Source organism: Sturnira hondurensis, unplaced genomic scaffold (genome assembly GCF_014824575.4).
Source record: "Sturnira hondurensis isolate 20B ecotype Veracruz unplaced genomic scaffold, ASM1482457v3 Scaffold0021143, whole genome shotgun sequence".
Lineage (NCBI taxonomy): Eukaryota > Metazoa > Chordata > Mammalia > Chiroptera > Phyllostomidae > Sturnira > Sturnira hondurensis.
In genome coordinates, this window is record NW_028093774.1 from 29,641,725 (window position 1) to 29,664,816 (window position 23,092).

At 38.2% G+C, this 23,092-nt stretch overlaps 1 protein-coding gene across 1 annotated transcript in view; it reads left to right on the forward strand.

Annotated features, from left to right (window-relative positions):
- Positions 1–23,092, forward strand: part of KCNH5 (potassium voltage-gated channel subfamily H member 5) — a 266,667-nt gene that overhangs the window by 190,443 nt on the left and 53,132 nt on the right. Inside the window, exons 9-10 of the mRNA XM_037031623.1 lie at positions 5,648–5,900; positions 16,612–16,808. Coding sequence (XP_036887518.1) covers positions 5,648–5,900; positions 16,612–16,808 — 450 coding nt within the window. The remainder of the gene's footprint in view (positions 1–5,647; positions 5,901–16,611; positions 16,809–23,092) is intronic.

The following is a 23,092-nucleotide window of genomic DNA, read 5'->3' on the forward strand; positions in this document are numbered from 1 at the left end:
TAAAAGTTATTTTCTATTTTACCCATTAATTTTACTCCTATAAAAACCTGTTCTTAATCAGATACACGTACTATACCTGATTTCTTTGTTACAACTTGTTATTTGTTACAACTTGATTTCTGAAAAACTAAAAACCTCAATATCCAATTATAATGCAGTGGTTAAATGAATTGTGTTCATTTATATAATGGAATGTTATGCAGTGATTCAAATCATATTTTTAAATCAGTATTTTATGGCAAGGGAAATGATTGTATTAAAATACTGGGTGATTATAGCAGGAAATAAACCTTTAGAGATTCAAGTTTTATGAAACTGGTATGTAAATATGTGTAAGTAGTGGAGAAAATTTTTTTTCATGTTTTTTATGCCTTCTGTGTGTAAAGATTGTTCAAATACATTTTTAATTTATTCAAAGAATGAATAAGAGAGAGGATAAAGCTGCCTTCTTTTAACTCTCTGCAGTCAAACATTTCCTCAGAGGATCTTGATTCAACCCATTGGTCTCTAATTAAACTATTTACGCTCACTCTTCTAAGCTTTTTCTAAATCACTGATACCATAATGGATGAAAGTGATGGAGAAGGGGAACTCAGGAGACTGACATTTATGAAATGTTCTTTCTATGCCAATATCTAGCTTAGGTTCTTTTCATAAATATACTAAAACTTATATTTCAGATAAGACGACTGACTTTTGGCAGATAGTAATGGGTTAAATAAATAGTTTATTAATGAATCCTTATGTTGTTACCAACATGCTAAAACAAAAACATGTAATACATTTATTGGAGGTAAAATTAAAGTGTTTAGAAATTAAAACAGCTTTGCAAAGAAATCTAGGCAGTTCTGTGGTGATAGTGGTGGTGACAGTGATTTCCTAATAAACAAACTATGATTTGATTAATTGGACTCTAAATGAATTTTCAGAAATCAGCATTTACATTTGTGTACTATGCAAAGAAGCAGAAAACATCAGCAAGTGCCAGATGCTGTCTTCCATTCCTGGTTAGCTTCATTGAGGAGCATGGCTTAAGAGTTGGAAGTCAAAAGTTTTAGGTTTTACTGCTAATTTATTGAGAGGCCTTGAGGAAATCACATAACCTTGATGCTGTACAGTCGCCTTATCTGTGAAATAGGACACTGGGCTAGGAACAGAGATTTTTCAAGCTCTCCCTGACTGGGAGCTCCAGGAAGGCACGCATTAGGAGAGTTTTTGCTCGTGGATCCCGATGGCCTGCGTAGTAGCCAGCATTTAGCCTAACACATATGTAGCACTCAATAGCTGTGAGTTAAATGAATGACTGAAAATGCCCCTGCGAATCCCTGCCTGGGAGTCTGCCTTCCCATCAGAGCTTCACCTAGCATAATTCTGCTTGTATCAGCTTTACAGTGGGCATAAGGCAGTACTTCATTAAAAACCAAAGAATCACTGTACTGCTGAAAATAAAAATTTGAAATCATTAAGTTAAAGTTCTTTGAACTCTGTGACAGTTTAATCTTGCTATTGTGCATTGTTACTATTTTTAAAACAATATAGATCACAACACTTCTTCTCATTTCCCTCTCTATACACTACCAAGTTCTGTGAGAGAGCTGTGTGTACATTGAATTTATGGCACATAGAGGATGGTCTCTGAATGGTGGATGGATCAGAGTTGACTGGGCAGAGAAGGGGATGATGGGGCATGTCAGTCAGAAGGAACAGGAGGTACAAAGGCAGAGTCATGAGAAGGTATGCAGGAGAGAGAGAGGCGAGAAATGTCATGTGACTGAATGCAGGGTTGGAGCAAGGTAGTAAGGGATGCGTCTGAAGGAGGATCCCATCATAAGGAGCCTTGTATGCTTGGTTAGGACTTTGGCTTTACTTGGGGAAGCAAAGCCATCGGATATTTTAGGAAAGTGAGATAACATGATCGTATTTGTGTTGTCTTTAGTTGCAGTGTTGAGGTTAGATCTTTGGAGCCAGAGGGATGTCTGTTAAGATACCTCTTAATCTGGAACTGGTATCATAAATAATTTCAAAAGAGTTTTCTTTTCCGGACCATGGCATTATTTTTTTCAGGGCTTGTCTACAGAATTCTAAAATGATTCCTTATGTGCAACCATAGCTCTTCCAAAGAGAAAACTTATTCTCTCAATTAAGAATCTAATTTTATACATATCCTGGCATGGAGAGGGGATAAATAATCAGTCTGAAGACAAACAGAAGTCAGTTGAACTTGAATATTTTCTATTGGAATGTAATTTCATTTGTTTTATGACTATGAGATCCCCGTTAGGGGTCTGACAAGACACTGGATTGGACATTCAAGGCAGGGTACATTGAAATTGGGATTAATGGACCGGGTCTTAGTGTCATCTTGAAGTATAATTATATTTTATCAGTTAGAACTAAATTTTTACTACCTAAGACATTCATTAGTGTCTTCATTTATAGAAAAAATAATACTTTACTCATATTTGAATGACAGATATACTGCGTAAGGCATATGCTCTGTCTAGGGATGGGAAAGAGCTGGGTGTGGCTTTGGTCTACTTTAACATTAAGTTTTAACTTGTCTGTTTATGACATCGGCACTTGGGCCTATTCTGTCAGTCAAAGGAATAAATCTGTCATGAGTGAAGTAAAACAAAAAGGAAAGATGCACTTAAAATAATAAAAGTCCTCTTTTGATATACTACTAAACACAGGATGTTGCTAACATTGGAAGATTTCATTTGCAGCATGAATCCTGAAAGAAATAATTAAGAAGACATAAAATGATTATTACCAAAATGAATCTAAAACAATAAAAAATCCTTTAAGGTAAATGGGATAGAAATAGGATAACCCATTTTTCCATTAAGCTCTTCAGTGTAATGTTAATGTGTATGTATTTTAAAATTATTTTTACTTTTCTGCTTTCCTAGCACTAATTTTATTTTCAACTTGAGATATCTCTAGGTTCATGCTGAAATATATCCTTATTTGTGCCTGGAATCTCATCAGATAGCCATGATACAGAATTTAGACAGGGGTAGAAAATGAAAAATAGCAAATTGCTTTCGTAGGGAGCTAAAGTGACAATAAACTTTGTAGGAACACTCATTTGTGATGAGGATGATAAAAAAACAGCATTTCTTTAGCTCTTGCCATGTACAAGGCTAAACTGGGCTAAACTTTTATTTAATTCCTGTAATGAGCCTATGAAATAAACACTATCAACCCATTTCACAAATGTTTCGAGAGATTAAATAACATGAGTTCTAGAGGTACTGATAGATTTTGTATACCTTAGGTTACAGAAGTAGTAAATGATAGATTTGCCCTAAGTCATAAGTAATGACTTCTCAAGCCCTGGCTGGTGTAGCTCAGTGGACTGAGCATGGGCCTGTGAACCACACGATCAAGGTTCGATTCCCAGTCAGGGCACATGCCTGGGTTGCAGGCCAGTTCCCAGCAGGGGGCTCATGAGAGGCAACCATACATTGATATTTCTCTTCTTCTCTCCTTCTCTTCCTCTCTAAAGATAAATAAATAAAATCTTAAAAAAAAATAAGTATGACTTCTCAGCAGCACATGCCTTGTGTCACCTGGCCACGCTCTGGCATTTTTCTCATTGTATTATAATTGTCTTTACATGCCTACCTCTCCCTACTGCACGGTTCACTCCTCCAAGGCAAATACAGTATCTTACTTCTTCTTCTAGTTCCATGGGGCTTAACACAGTGTTGTGCCCTACAGAAGAAACCCACTGAGTGCCTACTGAATGACTAAGTTGTCAGAGGTCACTAAAAATTAATATGTTAAAGAAAACATTACATTGTTATGGAAAACAACTGATGGGGAAAGAAAGTGTCAATTGTTCCTGAAGCTCTTGTTAGGTATTATTTTCTTCCAAGATGAGATTTTTTTTGAAATCTAGGTGAGCCGATTGCTATTGCCTATAGGAATTTGAAGGAGTATAACCCCGTCCCCCACAGAGATACTAAGTACCGTATTTTTGGATTATAAAATGCACCCTCCAATTTGTGAGGAATAATGGTTGTTAATGCTGCTGTTGAGTTCTGTTTACATTTACATTGGTGAAATATTATGTTATTTATGTTATTAAGTACTTTACCACATTTTTTGCTTCAAATTTTTTCCCCTGTTTTCCTCCTCTAAAACCTAGGTGTGTCTTATGGTCCGGAAAATACCGTATGTGAACTGATATATACAGCTTTAGGAGGGGTCGAAGAAAGGGGTATGGAAAGCGTAATTTAATTAATGGTCTTTACGTTTATGATAGGCTTGTGTGTTACACAGGGAACACTGTGTAAAACAACATTTCATTGATAGTGAGCTCCAAATGAAAAGAATAATCAGGACCTGTCTGGTGTATCTCTGTGAATCGAGTGCAGGCCTGGGAACCGAAGGGTCACTGGTTCGATTCCCAGTCAGGACACATGCGTGGGTTGTGGGCCAGGTCCCCAGTAGGGGGCGCACAAGAGACAATAATGTTTCTCTCCTCTTTCTCCCTCCCTTCCCCTCTATCAAAATAAATAAAATCTTTAAAAAAAAGAACAATCAGGGGATTATTTTAAGTTTTAGGTAATTTTTAAAGGTTAATATGAAATTAGTGTAAGAAAGAAAATTATTTTGTATTAAAACATTATTCAGTATAAATTAGACTTCATCTTGAGGGATTTAAAGCCTAGCAAAGAAAATTATTTCTGATTATAAGAAATAGTTTACCAAGGGGATTGGGAGAAGATTCTAACTGAGTTTGCACATGCATCCTTAAAGTGGGTAATACTGACTTCTGTAATCACATCTTGCTTGATGATGATGATCTGATTAAATATGATGACCATGTCCATTTTAATCTGGGTCTTTAATCGCCCTGTCTGAAAGCTATTGGCAATGAAAGCTCTATAACCCCGACTCTTCTAAAGGATGCCTAGAGCTTGGATTCTGCTGTTGCCCTCAGCAATCTGTAGGAGTCAGAAACCAGGATGCAAGGACTGCCAGCACAATGATGCGCCCGCTTTGCCGGCATTGACATTTGCAGTGGCCTAAGCCCTACGGAAGGCCAGTGAATTCACTTGCTGGACATACATGCATTTGCAAAATTAAAAGCAATTCAGAGTGGGGGAAAAAACACATATAAAGTGGAGTTGCATCAGCCAGTGACGGCATGTAAAGTCGCAAAGGTGCTTTTGTTGATTGTGTTTTCTTATAACTGGTTTCTATAAAACTACCTTCAGTGTGGAATAAAGAACATTATCCTGAATTTTCATTTAGTCATAAAACATTCTAAAACAGAAACTATACAAAAATGAATGCTAATGCCCTGTTCTAGTTGGCTCTTGGGTGCAGTTACGTTACGTGTTTTTCTGACTCTTCCTGACCCACCTGAAGACTGTTCTATGGAGAGATCCATGCCCCTCTCAAAGCCTCACAATGTGGTGCTGTATTGTGATAGGCCGTATGCTCATCAGCCCGTCTCATGGATTATTTGGTCTTTGAGAGTAGAGCCGAGTCTTACAACTTTTCCTTCAGAGTATCTGATACAGTGTGTGGCAGACTTTGCCATAGTCAATAAATATTTATTGCATGAATTTCTCTGAAATGACCATATTTTCTCTTTTCTTCTCACTTATTTATTTTTCACTTTCCTCAGGTTCTGTCTATCTGCCCCAAGGACATGAGAGCTGATATCTGTGTTCATCTCAACCGGAAGGTTTTTAATGAACATCCCGCTTTTCGATTGGCTAGCGATGGGTGTCTGCGCGCCTTGGCAGTAGAATTCCAAACTATTCACTGTGCTCCCGGGGACCTCATTTACCATGCTGGAGAAAGTGTGGATGCCCTCTGCTTTGTGGTGTCAGGATCCTTGGAAGTCATCCAGGATGATGAGGTGGTGGCTATTTTAGGTACTGTGAACTTTCCTAATGTAGTAGCAAATGCGTAACAGTTTTAGAGATTTTCACTTCTCGGGTTTCTTAAGAGACATTTCCTTTGCTTGCTGACTTCAGAAATCGGGTCACTAATGAGATGATGAATCTTAATGAAAACTAGTAATGCTACTTCAGCAAGGAACATTAGTATCCGTCGCAGCTCAACGGGCTGTGTGAAGGTTTGATGAAACTTTCTTTGGCAACAATAGGATAGTACCTTTTAGACAAGAGTAGGTCATGGCCTTAACCGGCTGTGCCTCCCTGTTGATGAGTGTGAAAATGGCTTGGGGAATTGATCCAGGATGTTACTTTTAGAAGGGCAATAGAAGCTGTGTAATTCAACACTTTCTTTTAAAGATGAGCAAAGGGAGGCCCCTAAAGTTTAGCGACTTGCCCAGCTAGTTAGTAAATGAGTCAGACCTTGAGTTAGATCATTTACCCTAAATCTTTTTACCAAATCCCAGTGGACCTAAGTGGTGAGCTGGAAGTGGTGAGAAAATAAATGAATTTGACCCATTATACCGGAGTAATCACAATGTAAATAAATTTAGGCCTTTAAAGCTGGTTCTGTGCATTCACAAACCAGGAAAACTATTTGGTTAATAAATTTATTCCATAATTTAGAGACCTGCTAGTTAGTTGTATTAGCAAAAAAAGCAGTGACAATGCATATAAATGACAATTTAAAAAAATTCATGTTTGGGTCCAGTGTAATATATATATGTAGTTATAACAAATGCTAAATGATATTTTAGATTATTTTGGCTCAGATAGCAGCAGCAGGCTCCTGATGTTCACATAGATATAAAAGGAAGCGATAATGAGGTCAGAGAAGAATCAACCATGTTTTTTCCCTCAAGTAAAATAAGTTAGAATTGCAGGTTGTCAACTCCCTGTTGATCACATTTTCCTGGCTTGTGTCTCATGAAAAATGAGCTCAATTTTAAACTACTGGATTTTTTAGCTTCTGAGGTCAACCTAGCATAGCTTGAATGCCACTTAACTGTCGTAAGTACAAGATTGGCTGATGTATTTTAGCAACTGCAAAAGCAAACTCCAGCACAAGAAATGGAGAAATGATTTCAAAAAGCATAACTGCCTGGCAAAGACAGAATGGAGAACCTAGAAACAGTGACCCCTCACAGGAGAACAGGTACTGTAAAATTGGTAGAATTGGTAAGAGCTGGAGAAGATGGTTCAGGGTCACAGATGACTGAACACTGTTGTTGGTAAACCTTTTCTTATCTGCTTAGAAATAATATTATAGTTACCATTACATTTCAATTAATAACTATTTTTATTTTTTTGCAAGAAAAATTCACACAGCATTTTAGAGTCAGCACTGGGGGTGCGTTTAATGCCACTTAGTGCTTGTTCTGCTTCCTTTCCCGGAATAGAAGGGAGTTGTATGTAATCTTTCATACAAGGTGTACATTGTGTTAGAACAATCCTTTGTAGTGTATACATACTACAACCATTCTTGTTTACTTAAAGAAGAGGATAAAACACAAGTCCCAAACATGTGTGTTTTCTTTTCCTGCATGTTCATGTCGATGGTGGTTGGGCAAACAGATATCAAATATATTACAGTGATGTGAGAACCGTTGTGATAAATTACCTCAGCTGTGTACTCATTGCCATTTGCTTTGCCCCATATTCTTCGTCACGGCTTCATCTCCGTAACTTCTTTTCTTTAAAAAAAAATTGGAGAAAGCCCTGAGTGCAGTCTGGGTCTGCTAAGCTGCAATCATTTGCTCAGTGAGAGAGACAAAATGCATTTTCTTTTTCTTTTAAAATCAAATGGTAGCTGGTTTTGCTCAGTGACACAGTAAAAATGAACACAGGGCCTCTGGGTATTGGACCAATCTCATCACATATCTGTCACATTTTATTTCCTTGAGTGTATGCTTTTTGTTTATCCCCTCAAAAATCTTAGGATTCAGAGACTTTTCATTTCTGGGCTTAATGAGTCAAGTTATTTGTATACCTACCTCTCTGGCAACCTTTTGGTTTTTCCATGGACCTCTAACAAATATTAGTTCCACCAAAAAGCAGTCAGACAGTTTTCATTTTTTTAAAAAATGTGTTGACCTGGAAGTGATCTCCTCAAGGCAGAAGTAGACAGGACTGGTGGGGATGGCACCATGCTGACAGAGGTATAAGCGGTCTGGTGGGGTTGCATCAGTGCAGTGGGACCCAGCAAAGTCCCTGCACTCCCCCAGTCTGTGGTTTGGATGATCTAGGAGGAGACAGATGAAGAGACAAATGTGGGGAACTCATCCTGGTGTTGAGCTTTCGTCCAGTCTGGGTTTAGAGGAGAGGCAATCTGAGGGGATTATGTACAAGATTGTGGACTCCCGGTGACTTTGTGCAGGAGACCAGTATGAAGCTGCAAGAGAGAGATGACTGCATATCCTGCCCCAGAGAGCACACCGGCCATGGCCCAGACCCATGCTGTGTTCACACCATTTGCAGGTTTTGTATTCCAGGCAACTGAAGCTAGGTGCCCACTGCTGCCTGTGCTTTGCTTGAAGGGCCTGGACCCTGTTAGGAGGGCCCTCCCTAACGGAGCCAGCAGACCATCACACCATTTGTGACTTCTCCATGTGGATTCCATTGGGAAGGCATGCTTTCAGATTTTTCTAGACCAGAAATACTTTATTTTGTGATTAAAATTAGGGGAATGGTTTCTTTAATGCTCAAGATTGCTTAATATTTTAAGAAAGGGAGAGAAAAATGGTTACTCCTGACATTTTGATGATGTCCATTCCTTTCCAGCTCCTCCTGTTTTGCTTCTTCTCCTTCCTCTCCTCCCTTCCCTTCTCCTGCTCTCCCCTCCCCTTACTTCCCCTCTTTTTCCTCCATTTTTTTGGTGGTAATTTACTTTTGAAATAATTACAAACTTAGTGAAAAGTTCCAAGAATTATCGGGGTGCAAAGGTTGATATATATCTTTAGGTTTTCTACCTTAAGTTAGGTCTTCTGGCCTTTTCTTATTTTTTTTCCTCTTCTTGATCTACACTTTAATAGACAGTGGCATGTTAAAGTATCTTATTATTAATGTGCTTTATCTATGACTCCTCGCACCTCCTGTAGTTTGTGCTTTATAGTGGTTGTTGCTGTGTTATTTGGTGCACAGATATTTATAACCATTCTATCTTCTTCGTGAATTGTGGCTTTGAACATTGAAATATGTCCTCGTTCATCTTGTCTAATGATTTTTTTTTGCCTTGTAAGAGTTAAACAGAAACGGTATCCCTAACATCTGAGTACATTTGGAAAAATGAGACTTTGTCTACATTGATCTGATAGGAGAAATAAGCAGGCCTTGCCCTCTCTTAGTACTGATTCATTTGCCAGTTGAAAGGTATAGAAGGGAGGTCATTTTAAAGTTAATTAAGATCTTTGAATTCACAAAACAGGTGCAGTTTCATCCTCTTGGATCCTTGCCTCTAAACAGTCTCTTGGAAGGGACATAATTCTCTAGTGTGTCAAAACCCTAAGGTGTTTAATGAATAAGCTCTGAAGCGTAACTAATTAATGGAAAGATTAAAAATGTAGTCAACAAATACCTTCTTTTTTTTAACACTGAAAGATGGCTTCAAGATGGTTTTCTAAATAGGGCATATGAAGATAATTGCAGTTCATGCCTTTTTTCAGCTTGAAGTTCTTTCAGTTCTTCCACCTCCACTTTTTTGACCTTCCCATTTTTTATGAAACACAAAGAATTCTAAATTAAGTTCATGATGCATGCATAATATTTTGTATTCTTTAATATCTTCTTGCTTTTTTGTTCCTACCCTATAATTACCTAATGTGACCAGATGTATTGGTATGGCTAAAATAGCCAGGTTCCTTCCCAGTGACTCAACCAAATACACGGTACCTTTCAGACTATAAAAATGGCATTTCCCTATTAACAACGGACCTGCTTCTAAGATATTTGTTTTGTTGCTGTTACAGTTTGTCATTGCTGTGTTTACTAATTGTTAGAATCATATGATTGCAGTGGTCTTTTTTTTCCCCCAGTGAGTATGATAGAGCCTTATTTATTCGTTTATAATTTTTTATTGTTGTTTAACTACAGTTGTCCTTATTTTTATCCCATGACTCTCCTCTGCCCTCCCCTCCCCTCTCACATTCAACTCTCCCCTCTCTGTTGTCTTTGTCCATCGGTCCTTTATACGTGTTCCTTGATTTGACCCTTCCCCTTCTTTCCCCCATCATCCCTCTCCGTCTTTACCTCTCGTCACTGTCCGTTTGTTCTTTATTTCCATGTGTCTGGTTCTATTTTGCTTGCTTGTTTGTTTTGTTGATTAGCTAACACAATCTGTATCTAAGTATTTTAACGGCAACTTCAAATTCTCAAAAGAACTGTGCTTGTTCATATACATTTTGGATAGAGCAGTTAGTTGCTATGGAATGGGGGGGAGGTAACATCATGAGGAAGGAAAAGACAGAATTAAATGAACTTCATAGTGTAAAAAAGTATTTTCTAGTACTAAGGTTGAGATTCCATTGAATAATTAGAATCGGCCCATGTCTTATAAATATCTGTGCATTATCAAGGAAAACTTATAAATTATGGTTCTCAGAATTAAAAGCCTGATCTTATTTTTATTGCAAAAAGAAAAAATCTGAGATGTGAATGAATAATATTTTGCTATTTTGAGAACCTGTGAAAATGTGACTTTTATTCTGCACTTTAGATTTCTTCCTGCATACTTGCTGTTAGTTGTCAAGTGCTTCACACTTTAAATAGCTAAAAAATTTTTCCCAGGCCCCAGAATTTTGTTCTGTCTCTACATTTCTGTGTTTTGAAATACTGAACTATGCACCAGGTAAGTTTGCTCTATATATTCTGATGATGAACTTAGTTAATTCTGACATTAACTAAGGACAAACTTTATGACATATTTTGGTTAAAAAATGCATACTTGTCTTGCTTTAAACTTCCCAAGTTGTGATTATAACATCACTTATCCGTGGTTCAAATGGTACACTTTAGAGTTCCTCAGCCTGCAGATTAAACTCAAACACTGCCTTCTCTGTGTGGTCTTTCCTGATTCCCCTAAAATCCAAAAATAGTGTGTGCACATGTGTGTATGCTTTGCCTATCCTGGTCTGGTAGAACTTTTCTCCTTCTATTTTGTAAATTTTTTTGCATGTCTCTCTGACTTACAAAATTAGACTCTTAAGAGCAGGACTTTTATTTCTTGCATGTCTCTATCCCTGCACGGCACAAGGCACAGGTTCCAGCTTAAGGGGAGTGTTAGGACACTGGACGCATTAATTCAATGGGCTGAATAGGGCAGCCATCTTTTCTCCTATATGTGAAATTATGTGACTTAGTTATAATATGGACATTATGATAGGCATCAACTCCAAATGCTTTTCTGGGAAAAGGAAACAGAAGAATTTCAAGATATAACTGCTTTTCAATTTAGTTTTTATCTTGGGTTTTTTAATAACATGCTATAACTTCCTTGATTTGGGCACATGTTTGGGTTTCTATTTATAATCAATGCGTTCTTAATGCCAATAGTGCCAAACTCAGAATTACCACCCTGTGTGTCACCATATAATCTGCCTTCTTAAAGGTGGTTACCATAATTTCTTACCAATATAAGGATACTCTCCATTTTTTACAAATACTTAATGAGAGCTAGTTGGCTCACTCTGTGTGTGTGAGAGAAGAGTCTGTAAGCTACGTCAGTGGTTATTTTTAGTAGATAAGAATTATGTACCTATGGGGATGGTTGGGGTGGGGGGAGCACCGGAGGGAAAATGGGAACAACTGTACTTGAACAACAATAAAAAGTGTGAAAAAGGAAAAAAAATTATTTATCTAAAAGTGTCTACAAGTTTGTATTTAATATATCAATAATTTTTCAATAGAATGATCTTGGATGTTGATCACTGAAGATTGCGAGGCATCCATTCTAAATGTTTGAGAAGATACTATTCTAATCCCCCTATATAATTCCTTAATTTTAGTACACATCATCATGTTATGTTTGTTCTTTTCCTTGAAAATATTACTTTGTGACACTTGCTATAAATACTCAAAGCTCTTAAAATTGTATAATTTAAAAATTTGTAGTATTGTTTATTTATAAATGAATAGATATTGTGCATATGTATTCATACTAAAGTTTATGAGCCTACTGCAATAATAAATTACAGTGAAGGGCTACCTAATAAAAAAACAGATTACATCCGTTCTAGAGAAGGATCATCAAATAGAACCTTCGCTATAACCCCACATACACTCCCAGGAAACCACCTAAGTAAACTTCAAATGATAAATTTTTTGAGATTTATGGCTATATTAGATAGCTGTACACACCGATGAATAACTGAGATAATTTATATGCATTCATTGAATCCATGTCATTAACTCACCAAATAACATGCTTCACATTTTTGAAAACACTCTGGCTGTAAAACCAGCACCTCAGAGGACCATAATCCCCAAGCATGCCATTATCCGTAGTCCTCCTTTAATTACGGTGTAATGCTGTTTTTATCTTGTCTTTAAATTTTCCATTACCTACTCTATGGAACTTTCACATTTGCTTCTATTTTACAGTCCTGTTTTCTGTGGTTTAGAAGGGACATACTTCATACGACTTAATGCAGAGACCTGAGAAAATATAAATAGACCAAACAACAACTATCATGTTGAGTGTGAAATTTTCTACTAATTTTAGGGCTTTGAGGGAAGTTCAATTTTCTCAGGCTCTAAAATGTTTGCAGCTAAACGACTTGCACCCAGTGGGAGCTGACCTAAAAACTAGCATCAAATACTCTACACTCATCAAGATGATCAGGGGTTCCCAGCCCTGCGAGTTCCCAGCCCTGCAAAATGTTTGTGGTGGTGAGAAGTGTACTTCTCTATTGGACATTCCATGCACAATCCTGTATCTCCACAACCTGTGATTTCTGCAGGTCACTCAGTGTAAATGTGCCTAATATTCCTTGAAGAAGGACATTAGCCAGCTCTACTGTTGCTTGTAAATTAATTAATTGATTCATATGACAATCATCTTCTCAGAAAGTCCATAAATGTTTGTTGTGAATCGAGTAACTATTAGGTGATACAGAAAACTGGATAAGTGAATTTTGAAAATGTTGATTAATATCCAGTTGACATACTGTGTAACCTAATGGAAATTCTATGTTATAAAACAATTAGTATTAGTTATTAGGTAATGTCAGTTCTGATGTTGGGAGTAGAATTATCCACATTTGTTAATTTTGCTATGCTTTTCTATAGACTTTTTTTAGGGGGGGAGATGAATTGAGGAGATAAGTTTTACCTTGGTTGAGTCAGTTAACTTTTCTGTTACTTTTCAACATTTTAATGTGATTTGGATTTGAGGCCCTAGATTTTAAAGGTATTTTCTTCTGACAGTGAGACACTGAAGAATTATCTTGAAACTATAATTTGATGATTTTGAGTTCACTTAATATAGACTTAGAGATGTAGAGAAGCCTTAAGCTTTAGTTGTTCTTTATCCCATTCCCTGTCAAGTCAAAGGAAGGGATGGTGATTCAGGTCGCTCCGTAACCTGATCTAACTACACTGGCAGTTTTAGTGTCAGTTCTAACTCTAACCTTACATTTCCAGTCTGTACTGTTGTCTCCCCTTCTCTCCTTTTCTCATGTGTGTTTTCTTTCAATAAATTGTTGAGCTCTTGAACTGTACTGTGCATTGAGGTTAATGGTGGTCGTTACAACAGAGAAAATTCCCTGCCCTTATGAGTTTATATTATGTTATAGTTTAATTCTGTTCTTTGTGCATCATGCGATTTTTATTTCTACAAGATACTAAAAGTATAAATAATATAAATTTAACATTTTTGATGAAAATATGGCAAGGGTTTTAATTTTGTCAGTTAGGTAAAGTAAAATATGTAACAGGCATTTGAATGCTTCCATAATTAAAAATGGCAAGGGGAAATTTATCTATATATTTATATATCTGTAAATTATATAAACATAATTTATGTATCTATACATTGATTATGCATGTATCATCAATGAATATTTATTTGATATACATAGGTTTATGTACCTATTTTATTAATTTAGTTTTATTTAAAAGTGTAAGGAGAGACATCTGTGAAAATACTTCGCTATTTTTAAATTAGGCAGATTTACTTGAGAAAATTTTGATAAAACATAAAGTAGAAAGAAGAAAACAATACACATTATTTGAAACCAATTACTGTAATTATTTAAATGCATTCTCTTTTAGTCTTTTATTTCTTTGCATTTTTAGTATACTTTATTATCAATTGACATATTAACAATAACTTGTAATATACTATATAGAACAAAAAATGCAATCTACTTTGGTTCTATCAACATTATTTTTCTTTAAGAAAAAAGAGATAGTCATTTCATTAACAACTCATTTAGTCTTTCAGTTTCTCTTTCATTTTTATGTACTTCATTATAGCTGGGACCATAATCATGTTCTTCTTTGGATCTTCTTTTTAATGTAACATTAGAAGATAAGCATTTTTAATGTTATTTCAAAAACTAGTTTTAATTCTGTATGAATTGATGATGGATAGATAGATAGGTAAGTTTCCATCGTTGTTGGACATTTGCTTATGTCTGCCGGTCTACAGTGGGTGTTACACGTGTGGCTTCTGATTCTTTTGACTGAGTCCCAGAAGTGGAGTTACTAAGTCAAAGGCATCGATCATGATTAAAGTTACTATACACGAAAGTCAAATAGTTGAAAACTAATGAGCGCTGACACATGGGTCAGAGTTGTGTTGTGATAACTTGAAAACTGGTCACAGAAATGAAACAGAAAGAAATGTAACCCTTTCTCTATCTTTTCAAAGAAAACCCCGCATAGAAAGAGTAACAATGACCATAGAGGAAAAGAAACAAGAAGTAGATCAAAGATGCCATTTAAAAGCCTGTTATTTTCATAGCACCAAGGACTATGATAATACAGGGTCTGGTGCAAATAATGCCCTCCATTTTTTATAAAATATTTTATTACAAAATAATAAGCATGTAATTCTGTAAGAGCAATACCACTGTTTTAAATATTATTTCAGTGGACATTTTATAAGTAAATTGGTACTTTAATAATGTAATTAGAAGAAATGTGTATAATTTGGAATTACTAATTTAAAGAGAAGGGCATTTCTGAGACTGATCTGTGTAAGTGGAAGTAGGCTTTGTTTTTTAGATTTCTCCAGGTGAAGTTTCTATCAGGTTACTGCGATGCGCTGTAGCCTTGGGCACCTGAGTTGGGTCCCAGGCCCCTAATTACTCCTTCTTAGAAAAAGGTGTGGCGACCAGGCAGGTAATTGAGTTGTCAGTGTCACTAACTAAAAGGAATATTTGAGGGCCCACAAACAAATGAGATCACTCAAGATTGATTAAATATTGATTATGGTTAGTTCATGCTGACCATATAATTATATGGTGCTTTTGATCACCTCTTCGACAATAGGAGTGTTTTCTTTTCCTACCTCAGGTTGTCCTGTGGATCTCTAAGGATTCCAAACTGCTTGTGTGGGCCAAGAATCTGTGATCTCACTCACTCAACCTTTCTTCGTCTCCCTTCCCCCCCCCTTTCCTTTCATTTCTTCCCCTCCCCCTTCTTTCTCTCACACCCATACACTTCTCTGGTTACATGTTATTTTTTCCTCTGGTCATCTCAATGGCCTGAAGTCTTTATCCTTCTTTTATTTCCCTGTCAGTTCTGACTTTTATCTTCATGATGAAAACAGGGACTTGCTCATCTCTGTGGTCAGAGTCCAGAAAGAGTAAGTTTTTGGCAGAGCGTCTGTAGGAAGATTTTACTACCTGCATGTGCTAGAGACTTCACCAAACTGCCTCAGCCGGAAGGGCAACTACATACGTCCTCTTGATTTGGGACGGGGAACTGTTGAGTTGAGGTCACGGACTGGAATGTTCTCTGCAGTGAATAGATTTCTGTGTGTTCTAGAATTAAAAAAGATATCTACATTTGACCATAGTAGATGTACTCTTTATGGGACGGTTTATGGCCTAGCAAATCTGGGTCTCTGTGTGTTTAGCCCGCTCAGCTGGCTGGCCTCTGTAAGTGTGGCCAGAGCGCTCTGTGGCTGTGCCGTGAGGATTTGCATAAGGTTTGGCTTGGTGGCGAGGGAAAAGCATCTTTGGTGGAGTAAGTCATGGAGAGTTTCTGTCTGCTGGAGTGCAAGACTTAGTTGCTGAATAATGCATGTTTCGTATATGTTGAATCAGTTCCAGATTTATAAAGGCTGTAACAGTAGATCTTATATATTGCATTTTACTGTCATCGCTCCCAGAATGAGCGGGAAAAAAGATGAAACTAAGGAGTCTCCTTGGCTTCTTCTGGTCAGAATGAGAAAAGTTAAGGTGGCAGAAAAATAATGGAACTATTCGTTAAAATATGGTTTTGGGCTTCTCCATCTGATTTCATTTATTCATGTCACTCCAGATTTCCATCAAGAATTGAATTCAAGGTGATATTATTTTGCATGTCATAGAAAAGTGTAAATTGTTCTATGTGTACAGATGGGATTATACACTCAGGCTCAAAGTTATGCTGGGAGATAAGTACCACATATGAAACGGAGTAAAAAGAGTGGTTAGGAAAGGAACTGGTGTGGACACTTGAATACATATCTTACGCTGTTTTCCAGGAAAAGGTGACGTATTTGGAGACATCTTCTGGAAGGAAACCACCCTTGCGCACGCGTGTGCCAACGTCCGGGCACTGACATACTGTGACCTCCACATCATCAAGCGGGAAGCCCTGCTCAAAGTCCTGGACTTTTATACGGCCTTCGCAAACTCCTTCTCCAGGAATCTCACGCTTACTTGCAATCTGAGGAAACGGGTATGTTGTCTGGATCCACTTCTGCCTATCCGATCCGGGGGGCGAACCTGTCCTGCTCTGTTAGTGGAGGCCTGGAAAAGTTCTTTCATTTTGCAGCAATGCGAAATGACATAATTTTTCCCTTTTTTTGCATTTTGTTTACTTTTTAAGAGAGCAAAAGCCCCTGAGTACATGGCTAAAGATTTTAATCATTACTATTTAAGATGCAAGATGAAAAACAGACTTGAGGAAAAACAAACAAGCTGTACTATAATATAATTAGTCGGTTCTTGGGGCTTATAGTACTGCCACAAAGTTAATATTTATGTCTCTTTATTATGTGGATTTCTTTAAGCTGCTGAGGTTAATGAAACTGGTTGCCTATTTTATTTTCTTCTTTTTTTTAATTTTAAAGAGTTTTTAAAAATCAGCCATGGTATTTTTTTTTTCTTTTACATTTTATTTATTTATCTTTAGAGGGGAAGCGAAGGAGAGAGGAAGGAAACATCAATGTATGGTTGCTTCTCGTGCATCCCCTGCAGGGAACTGGCCCCTGCCGGAAACTGGCCTGCAACTCAAGCATGTGCCCTGACTGGGAATCGAACCGCTATCATCTGGTTCGCAGGCCCGCGCTCAATCCACTGAGCTACACCAGCCAGGGCCTATTTTATTTTCTTGATTCACTTTAAAACCTTCTTCTCATTTAGTAATCAGTTCATAAAGGTTTTTCCCCAATAATTCTTTCCAAGTACACTATCTCAAAAAATAATTGGCCACCCTGGCATATCCTACAAACACATACAGGAAATCTTTACTTTGCCCTTCTGTTGCAAATAGAATCTTCATTGCCATTTTCTTTTTGCAGATGATGTAACACAGATTTAATTTGCATAAAGAAATCTCATAGCTCTGGTTTATAGATCATTGGACATTGACTAGGGTTCTTTTATTGCCGAGAATGAAATACCCATTTGGATAACTGCATAAAGGGAATTTCATGTAAAATGATTACCTGTCGACTATCATGAAGTATTTTGAAATAACAAAACTTCTCTTCCACTAGCCCCATTAAACAGAACCTTCCCTGTAGTTAAGATGGAGGAAAAAAGTCAAGCCAGGAGACAAATTAACATCTCTGCTGTAGGAACAGAGAAAGGAATATAAGCAAATCAATGCAATTCCCTAGTTAGGGTTCTAAAAGAGGATTAGATTCAGAAATCGTATTCGTACTAGCTGTGTTACAATATTTGTTCTGTATCTGAACAGCATTTTCAGTCTGTATTTTTGTTAACCAATAGCTGTTGAGCATCCATGGCCTGCCAGGCAAAAGGTGAAGAGCTGTTGAGAGCATGCGGACTAAATACAGAGTTCTTACGTCAAGGAGCCTACAGTCCAGTGTGGATGTTATGTGAAACACTATTTGTAAAACATGTTTTATACAGGCGATTGAAAGTTAAGGTAGTGATGAATGTGGAATAGGGTTGCCAAATATAGTCTTAATGCGGAACTTTCTTGCTTACTCACTGGAGACCCCGAGTCCCCTTTAGTGCTAAGCAAGATTGTGTCTTCTTTGGTTTATGCCCTGTCTTCTCCAGTGACAAACTTCTTGTCTACAAGGCAGTCTGTTAGATGTTTGACGCTTTTATATATATTTTCCAATCTAAATGTTGCCAGTTTGGGAATCTTTTTACATACTGCAAGATTACCAAATACCTATGTTATTCCAGTCCTCAGTACAGATCTTGTTTGTCACTGTCCCCCTCAAAACATGTTTACACAGAATCTCATCTTATGTTTACAATATTCCCATGGGGAAAAAGAGCAGTTATTTTCTCTTCAAAACACATAAGGAAAGTCAAGCCCAGAGAGATTTATATCAAATCACCCACTGATATGTTTGCAGTGCAAAGTCTCAATGACATAATTAAGAACTCACCAGCAGAAAACAAATTTTGGTACTGCAAGATAAATTCATCACAAAACCCCATTGCCTTTTTTCCTTTTTAAAGTATATTTTATTGATTATTACAATAAAATATTACAGTACACTATTACAGTTTTCCCAATTTTTTCTTTCATACATCTGAGCACACACACACACACTCACATGTGTGCACATACTCACACACAGGCATACACACAGGTTATAAGAGCTGAGTGCACATACCACCAGCATGCCCACTTCCGATAGGAAGAGAAGCTGGAGACAAAACGCATGTGGTATTTTAAGGGGGCCTGTGAATGTGTGCCTGCCCCTGCAGGTGCCGCTGCGTGAGTCACATCAAATGGCTTCTTCCCTTTATAACTTGTTCCCTGTTATAACCTGTGTCAGTTTAAATAATTGTTTTCAGTGTTTCTGAAGACCATGGAGAATCTTGATGCATTGGGCACAAAATGTAGGGACAGGTCACTTGTCAAAAATTGTCAGTTAGTGTCACTTTATTCTCAGGAAAAAAAAAACAGAGAAACTGTGAGAAAATATTCTCACAGTGATTCATGAGAATAGCTACCATTTTATAGCCTATTTTTATAGCCATGCACATCAACTTATTTTATATATAATACCTAATCTTACTAAATATCAATCACCCACTGACAACACACCCCTGTATAATCTCTAGTTCATCAATGAAGAGTTTAAGTTCAGAAAGTGGGGCAGCTAGTTGCCAAATAAATGATGAGTAAAGGTCTGGATTTGAATCCATCTCTGTCTATTCTAAAACCAGTATTCTTTTTTCTTTTTCTTAAATATATTTTATTGATTATGCTATTACAGTTGTCCCATTTCCCCCACTTCATTCCCCTCCACCCTGCACACCCTCTCTGACCCACATTCCCCCCTTTAGTTCATGTCTATGTGTCATAAGTTATTTAGCTTCTACATTGCCCATACTATTCTTGCCCTCCCCCGTCTATTTTCTACCTACCATCTATGCTACTTATTCTCTCTACCTTCTCCCCTTCTGTCCTCCTCCCACTCCCCTGTTGCTAACCCTCCATGTGATCTCCATTTCTGTGGTTCTGTTCCTGTTCTAGTTGTTTGCTTAATTTGTTTTTGTTTTAGGTGTGATTGTTACTCATTGTGAGTTTGCTGTCATTTTCTTAGGTAAGTCCCTTTGACATTTCATATAATAAGGGCTTGGTGATGATAAATTCCTTTAACTTGACCTTATCTGAGAAGCACTTTATCTGTCCTTCCATTCTAAATGAAAGCTTTGCTGGATAGAGCAATCCTGGATGTAGGTCCTCATCTTTCATGACTTGGAATATTTCTTTCCAGCCCCTTCTTGCCTGTAAGGTCTCTTTTGAGAAATCCGCTGACAGTCTGATGGGAACTCCTTTGTAGGTGACTGTCCCCTTATCTCTTGCTGCTTCTAGGATTCTCTCCTTCATTTTTATCTTGGCTAACATAATTCTGATGTGCCTTGGTGTGTTCCTCCTTGGGTCCAAATTCTTTGGAACTCTCTGAGCTTCCTGGATTTCCTGAAGTCTATTTCTTTGCCAGATTGGGGAAGTTCTCCTTCATTATTTGGTCAAGTAAGTTTTCCACTTGTTGCTCTTCCTCTTCCCCTTCTGGTACCCCTATAATTCAGATGTTGGAACGTTTAAAGATGTCCTGGAAGTTCCTAAGCCTCTCCTCATTTTTTTGAATTCTTGTTCATTCTTTTCTGTTTGGTTGTTTCTTTCTTCTTTGTGGTCTACTCCATTAATTTGAGTCCCAGTTTTCTTCCCATCACTGTTGGTTCCCTGTGCATTTTCCTTCATTTCATTTAGCATAGCCTTCACTTTTTCATCTAATTTGTGGCCAAATTCAACCAATTCTGTGAGCATCCTCACCAGTGCTTTGAACTGTGCATCTGATAGATTGGCTCTTTCTTCGTCGCTTAGTTGTATTTGCTGTGGAGCTTTGATCTGTTCTTCTGTTTGGGCCTTTTTTTTTTTTTTTTTTGTCATGTGNTTTCATCTAATTTGTGGCCAAATTCAACCAATTCTGTGAGCATCCTCACCAGTGCTTTGAACTGTGCATCTGATAGATTGGCTCTTTCTTCGTCGCTTAGTTGTATTTGCTGTGGAGCTTTGATCTGTTCTTCTGTTTGGGCCTTTTTTTTTTTTGTCATGTGCCTGTAATGTAAGAGGGCGAGCCTTAGGTGTTCACCAGGGTGGGGCAACCCAGTCATTGGGTTGTGACGCTGTATGTGGGGGCGGGGTCAGAGAGGCAACAGTGGTGCTTGCTCCACCCTCAGTCAGATTTCAGTCCCTTCTGCTGCTTCCCACAAGCAAACCAGGCCCTTCTGGTGCTGATTCCCGGGTGGGTGGGCTTGTGTGCATTCTAGGAACCTGTGGGTTTCTCCAATGAACTCTCCTGTGAGGCTGGGAGTCTCTCCTGCACCTCAACGCCCCAGGTGTTTTCAGTCCATGTTTTAAGGCTTTCTTTCCCGGCACTAGGACCCTGGGTTGTGTGGTCTGTCTTGCTTTCCAGTTTCATCTGGTTCATCTGTGCAAGAATGTGGGACCTGCTCAGGCAGCCAGCGCAGTGCGCAGTGCCTCACTTCACAATTGCTGCCTCGCTTCACAATTGCTGCCTCGCTGGGTCTGCCGGTTGCCACCCAGCACCCAGGGTCTGCCTGCTGCCGGCTTGTGTGCCGGGCGTGCCTTTTGCACCCGGTGCTTCTGCTTTTTGTGTTGCAACTGCTCTCCGCCCGGCCATCCTACTCTGCTCCACCTGTGGGTCTGGATGAATGTGTCTATTTTATCTTCTAGGTTGTCCGACTTCCATACAGTTCAATTTTTTTATCAGTTTTGGTTGTTATTTTATCTCTAAATTGTTGTTGTCCTTATTTTGGTTGTGCAAGGAGGCACAGTGTGTCTACCTACACCTCCATCTTGGCCTGAAGTTAAATCTGTATTCTTTAGATAATACCCAGTTGCATTGGCTTATCTATGTAGCTGACTCTTTTTTTTCCACAACAATATTCCACAGACACACTTTCAGCAATTTACAGAGTTTCTAATTCATTGTCACTGTTAACTTCATTCCCAAATGAGCTATTAATAAAAAATTATTTTGTCCTCATTGCTATTATTGTAAGCATTCTTGCAACAAACATTTTTTGTGAATTATATGATTAAAACTATGTCATTAGGCCCTGGCTGGTATAGCTCAGTGGATTGAGCATGGGCTATAAACCAAAGGGTTGCTAGTTCAATTCCCAGTCAGGGCACATGCCTGAGTTGTGGGCCAGGTCCCCAGTGGGGGCCACGTGAGAGGCAACCACACCTTGATGTTTCTCTCTCACTTTCTCCCTCCCTTCCCCGCTCTCTAAAAATAAATAAATAAAATCTTTAAAAAAACCATGTCATTAGGGTATTACTGATACCCCATAGCTGTCATAACCATAATTAAGGGTGTGCTTGCTCCTAGTAAGTTGGGGCCCTAGTTTTCGGCCACCATTGATTATAGCTCTGGCCACCTGAGCAGGTACGTGGCTGGGTGAGTGGTTTGTCCAGTGTGCAGCTCTTGGTGGCTGCCACAGGAGTGTCACAGTGCTTAGCTGCCTCCCTTCGTCCTCCTTAAGGAAAAGCAAGTCTTTTGTTATGCAAATATAGCGCTCACTAGACATTCTTCAGCTCCTCTATATAAAATTCTAGAACTAAAACTGGTAATTTCATCCAATAACTAGAGCAGGGGTTGGCAAACTTCTGTCAAAGACCACTAAGTAGGTCTTTTGGGATTTGAGGGCCTCATAGTGTGTGTCTCACCTACTCCCCCCTTGCCATTGCTGTGTGAAAGCAGCTGTCTCAACTCCGGTTTCCATAACAAAAGAAAGACCACAGACCGGAAGTTTATTTCTCACAGCTTAGCCCAGTTAAGAGGCCTTCTTCTGCAATGCCAAAATGGTGTTCATTAACTTAAGAACCAGCTTTTATGTGTGGGTCTGAGAAGGCAAGCGGCACACCTTGCATGGGTGATAGCTAAATTTTAAATGATTCTAATCAGACTTTTAAAGAAGTTTTTGCAAAATTGCCTAGCTGTTATACAGTGACGTTTACCATTGGTGTAAAGGAGTTAACATGGCAGGCATGACGGCTGACCTTTGAAAGACCTGCTTATAAAGTGGGCCCTTGGCTGCTATCTGGGACCTTGAATTTCAAGAGGGTTCCCATGGCTCTAATAGGAGTGGCTCACTGTGCCCGCACTATTGATTCATACAGTGTGGTTTATACTAGACATTTACTTCCTGGAGTCTAGAATTGCGGTACCTGTGAGGCCGAGAATACCTGTGTGACCAGCCTCCACCAAAAAT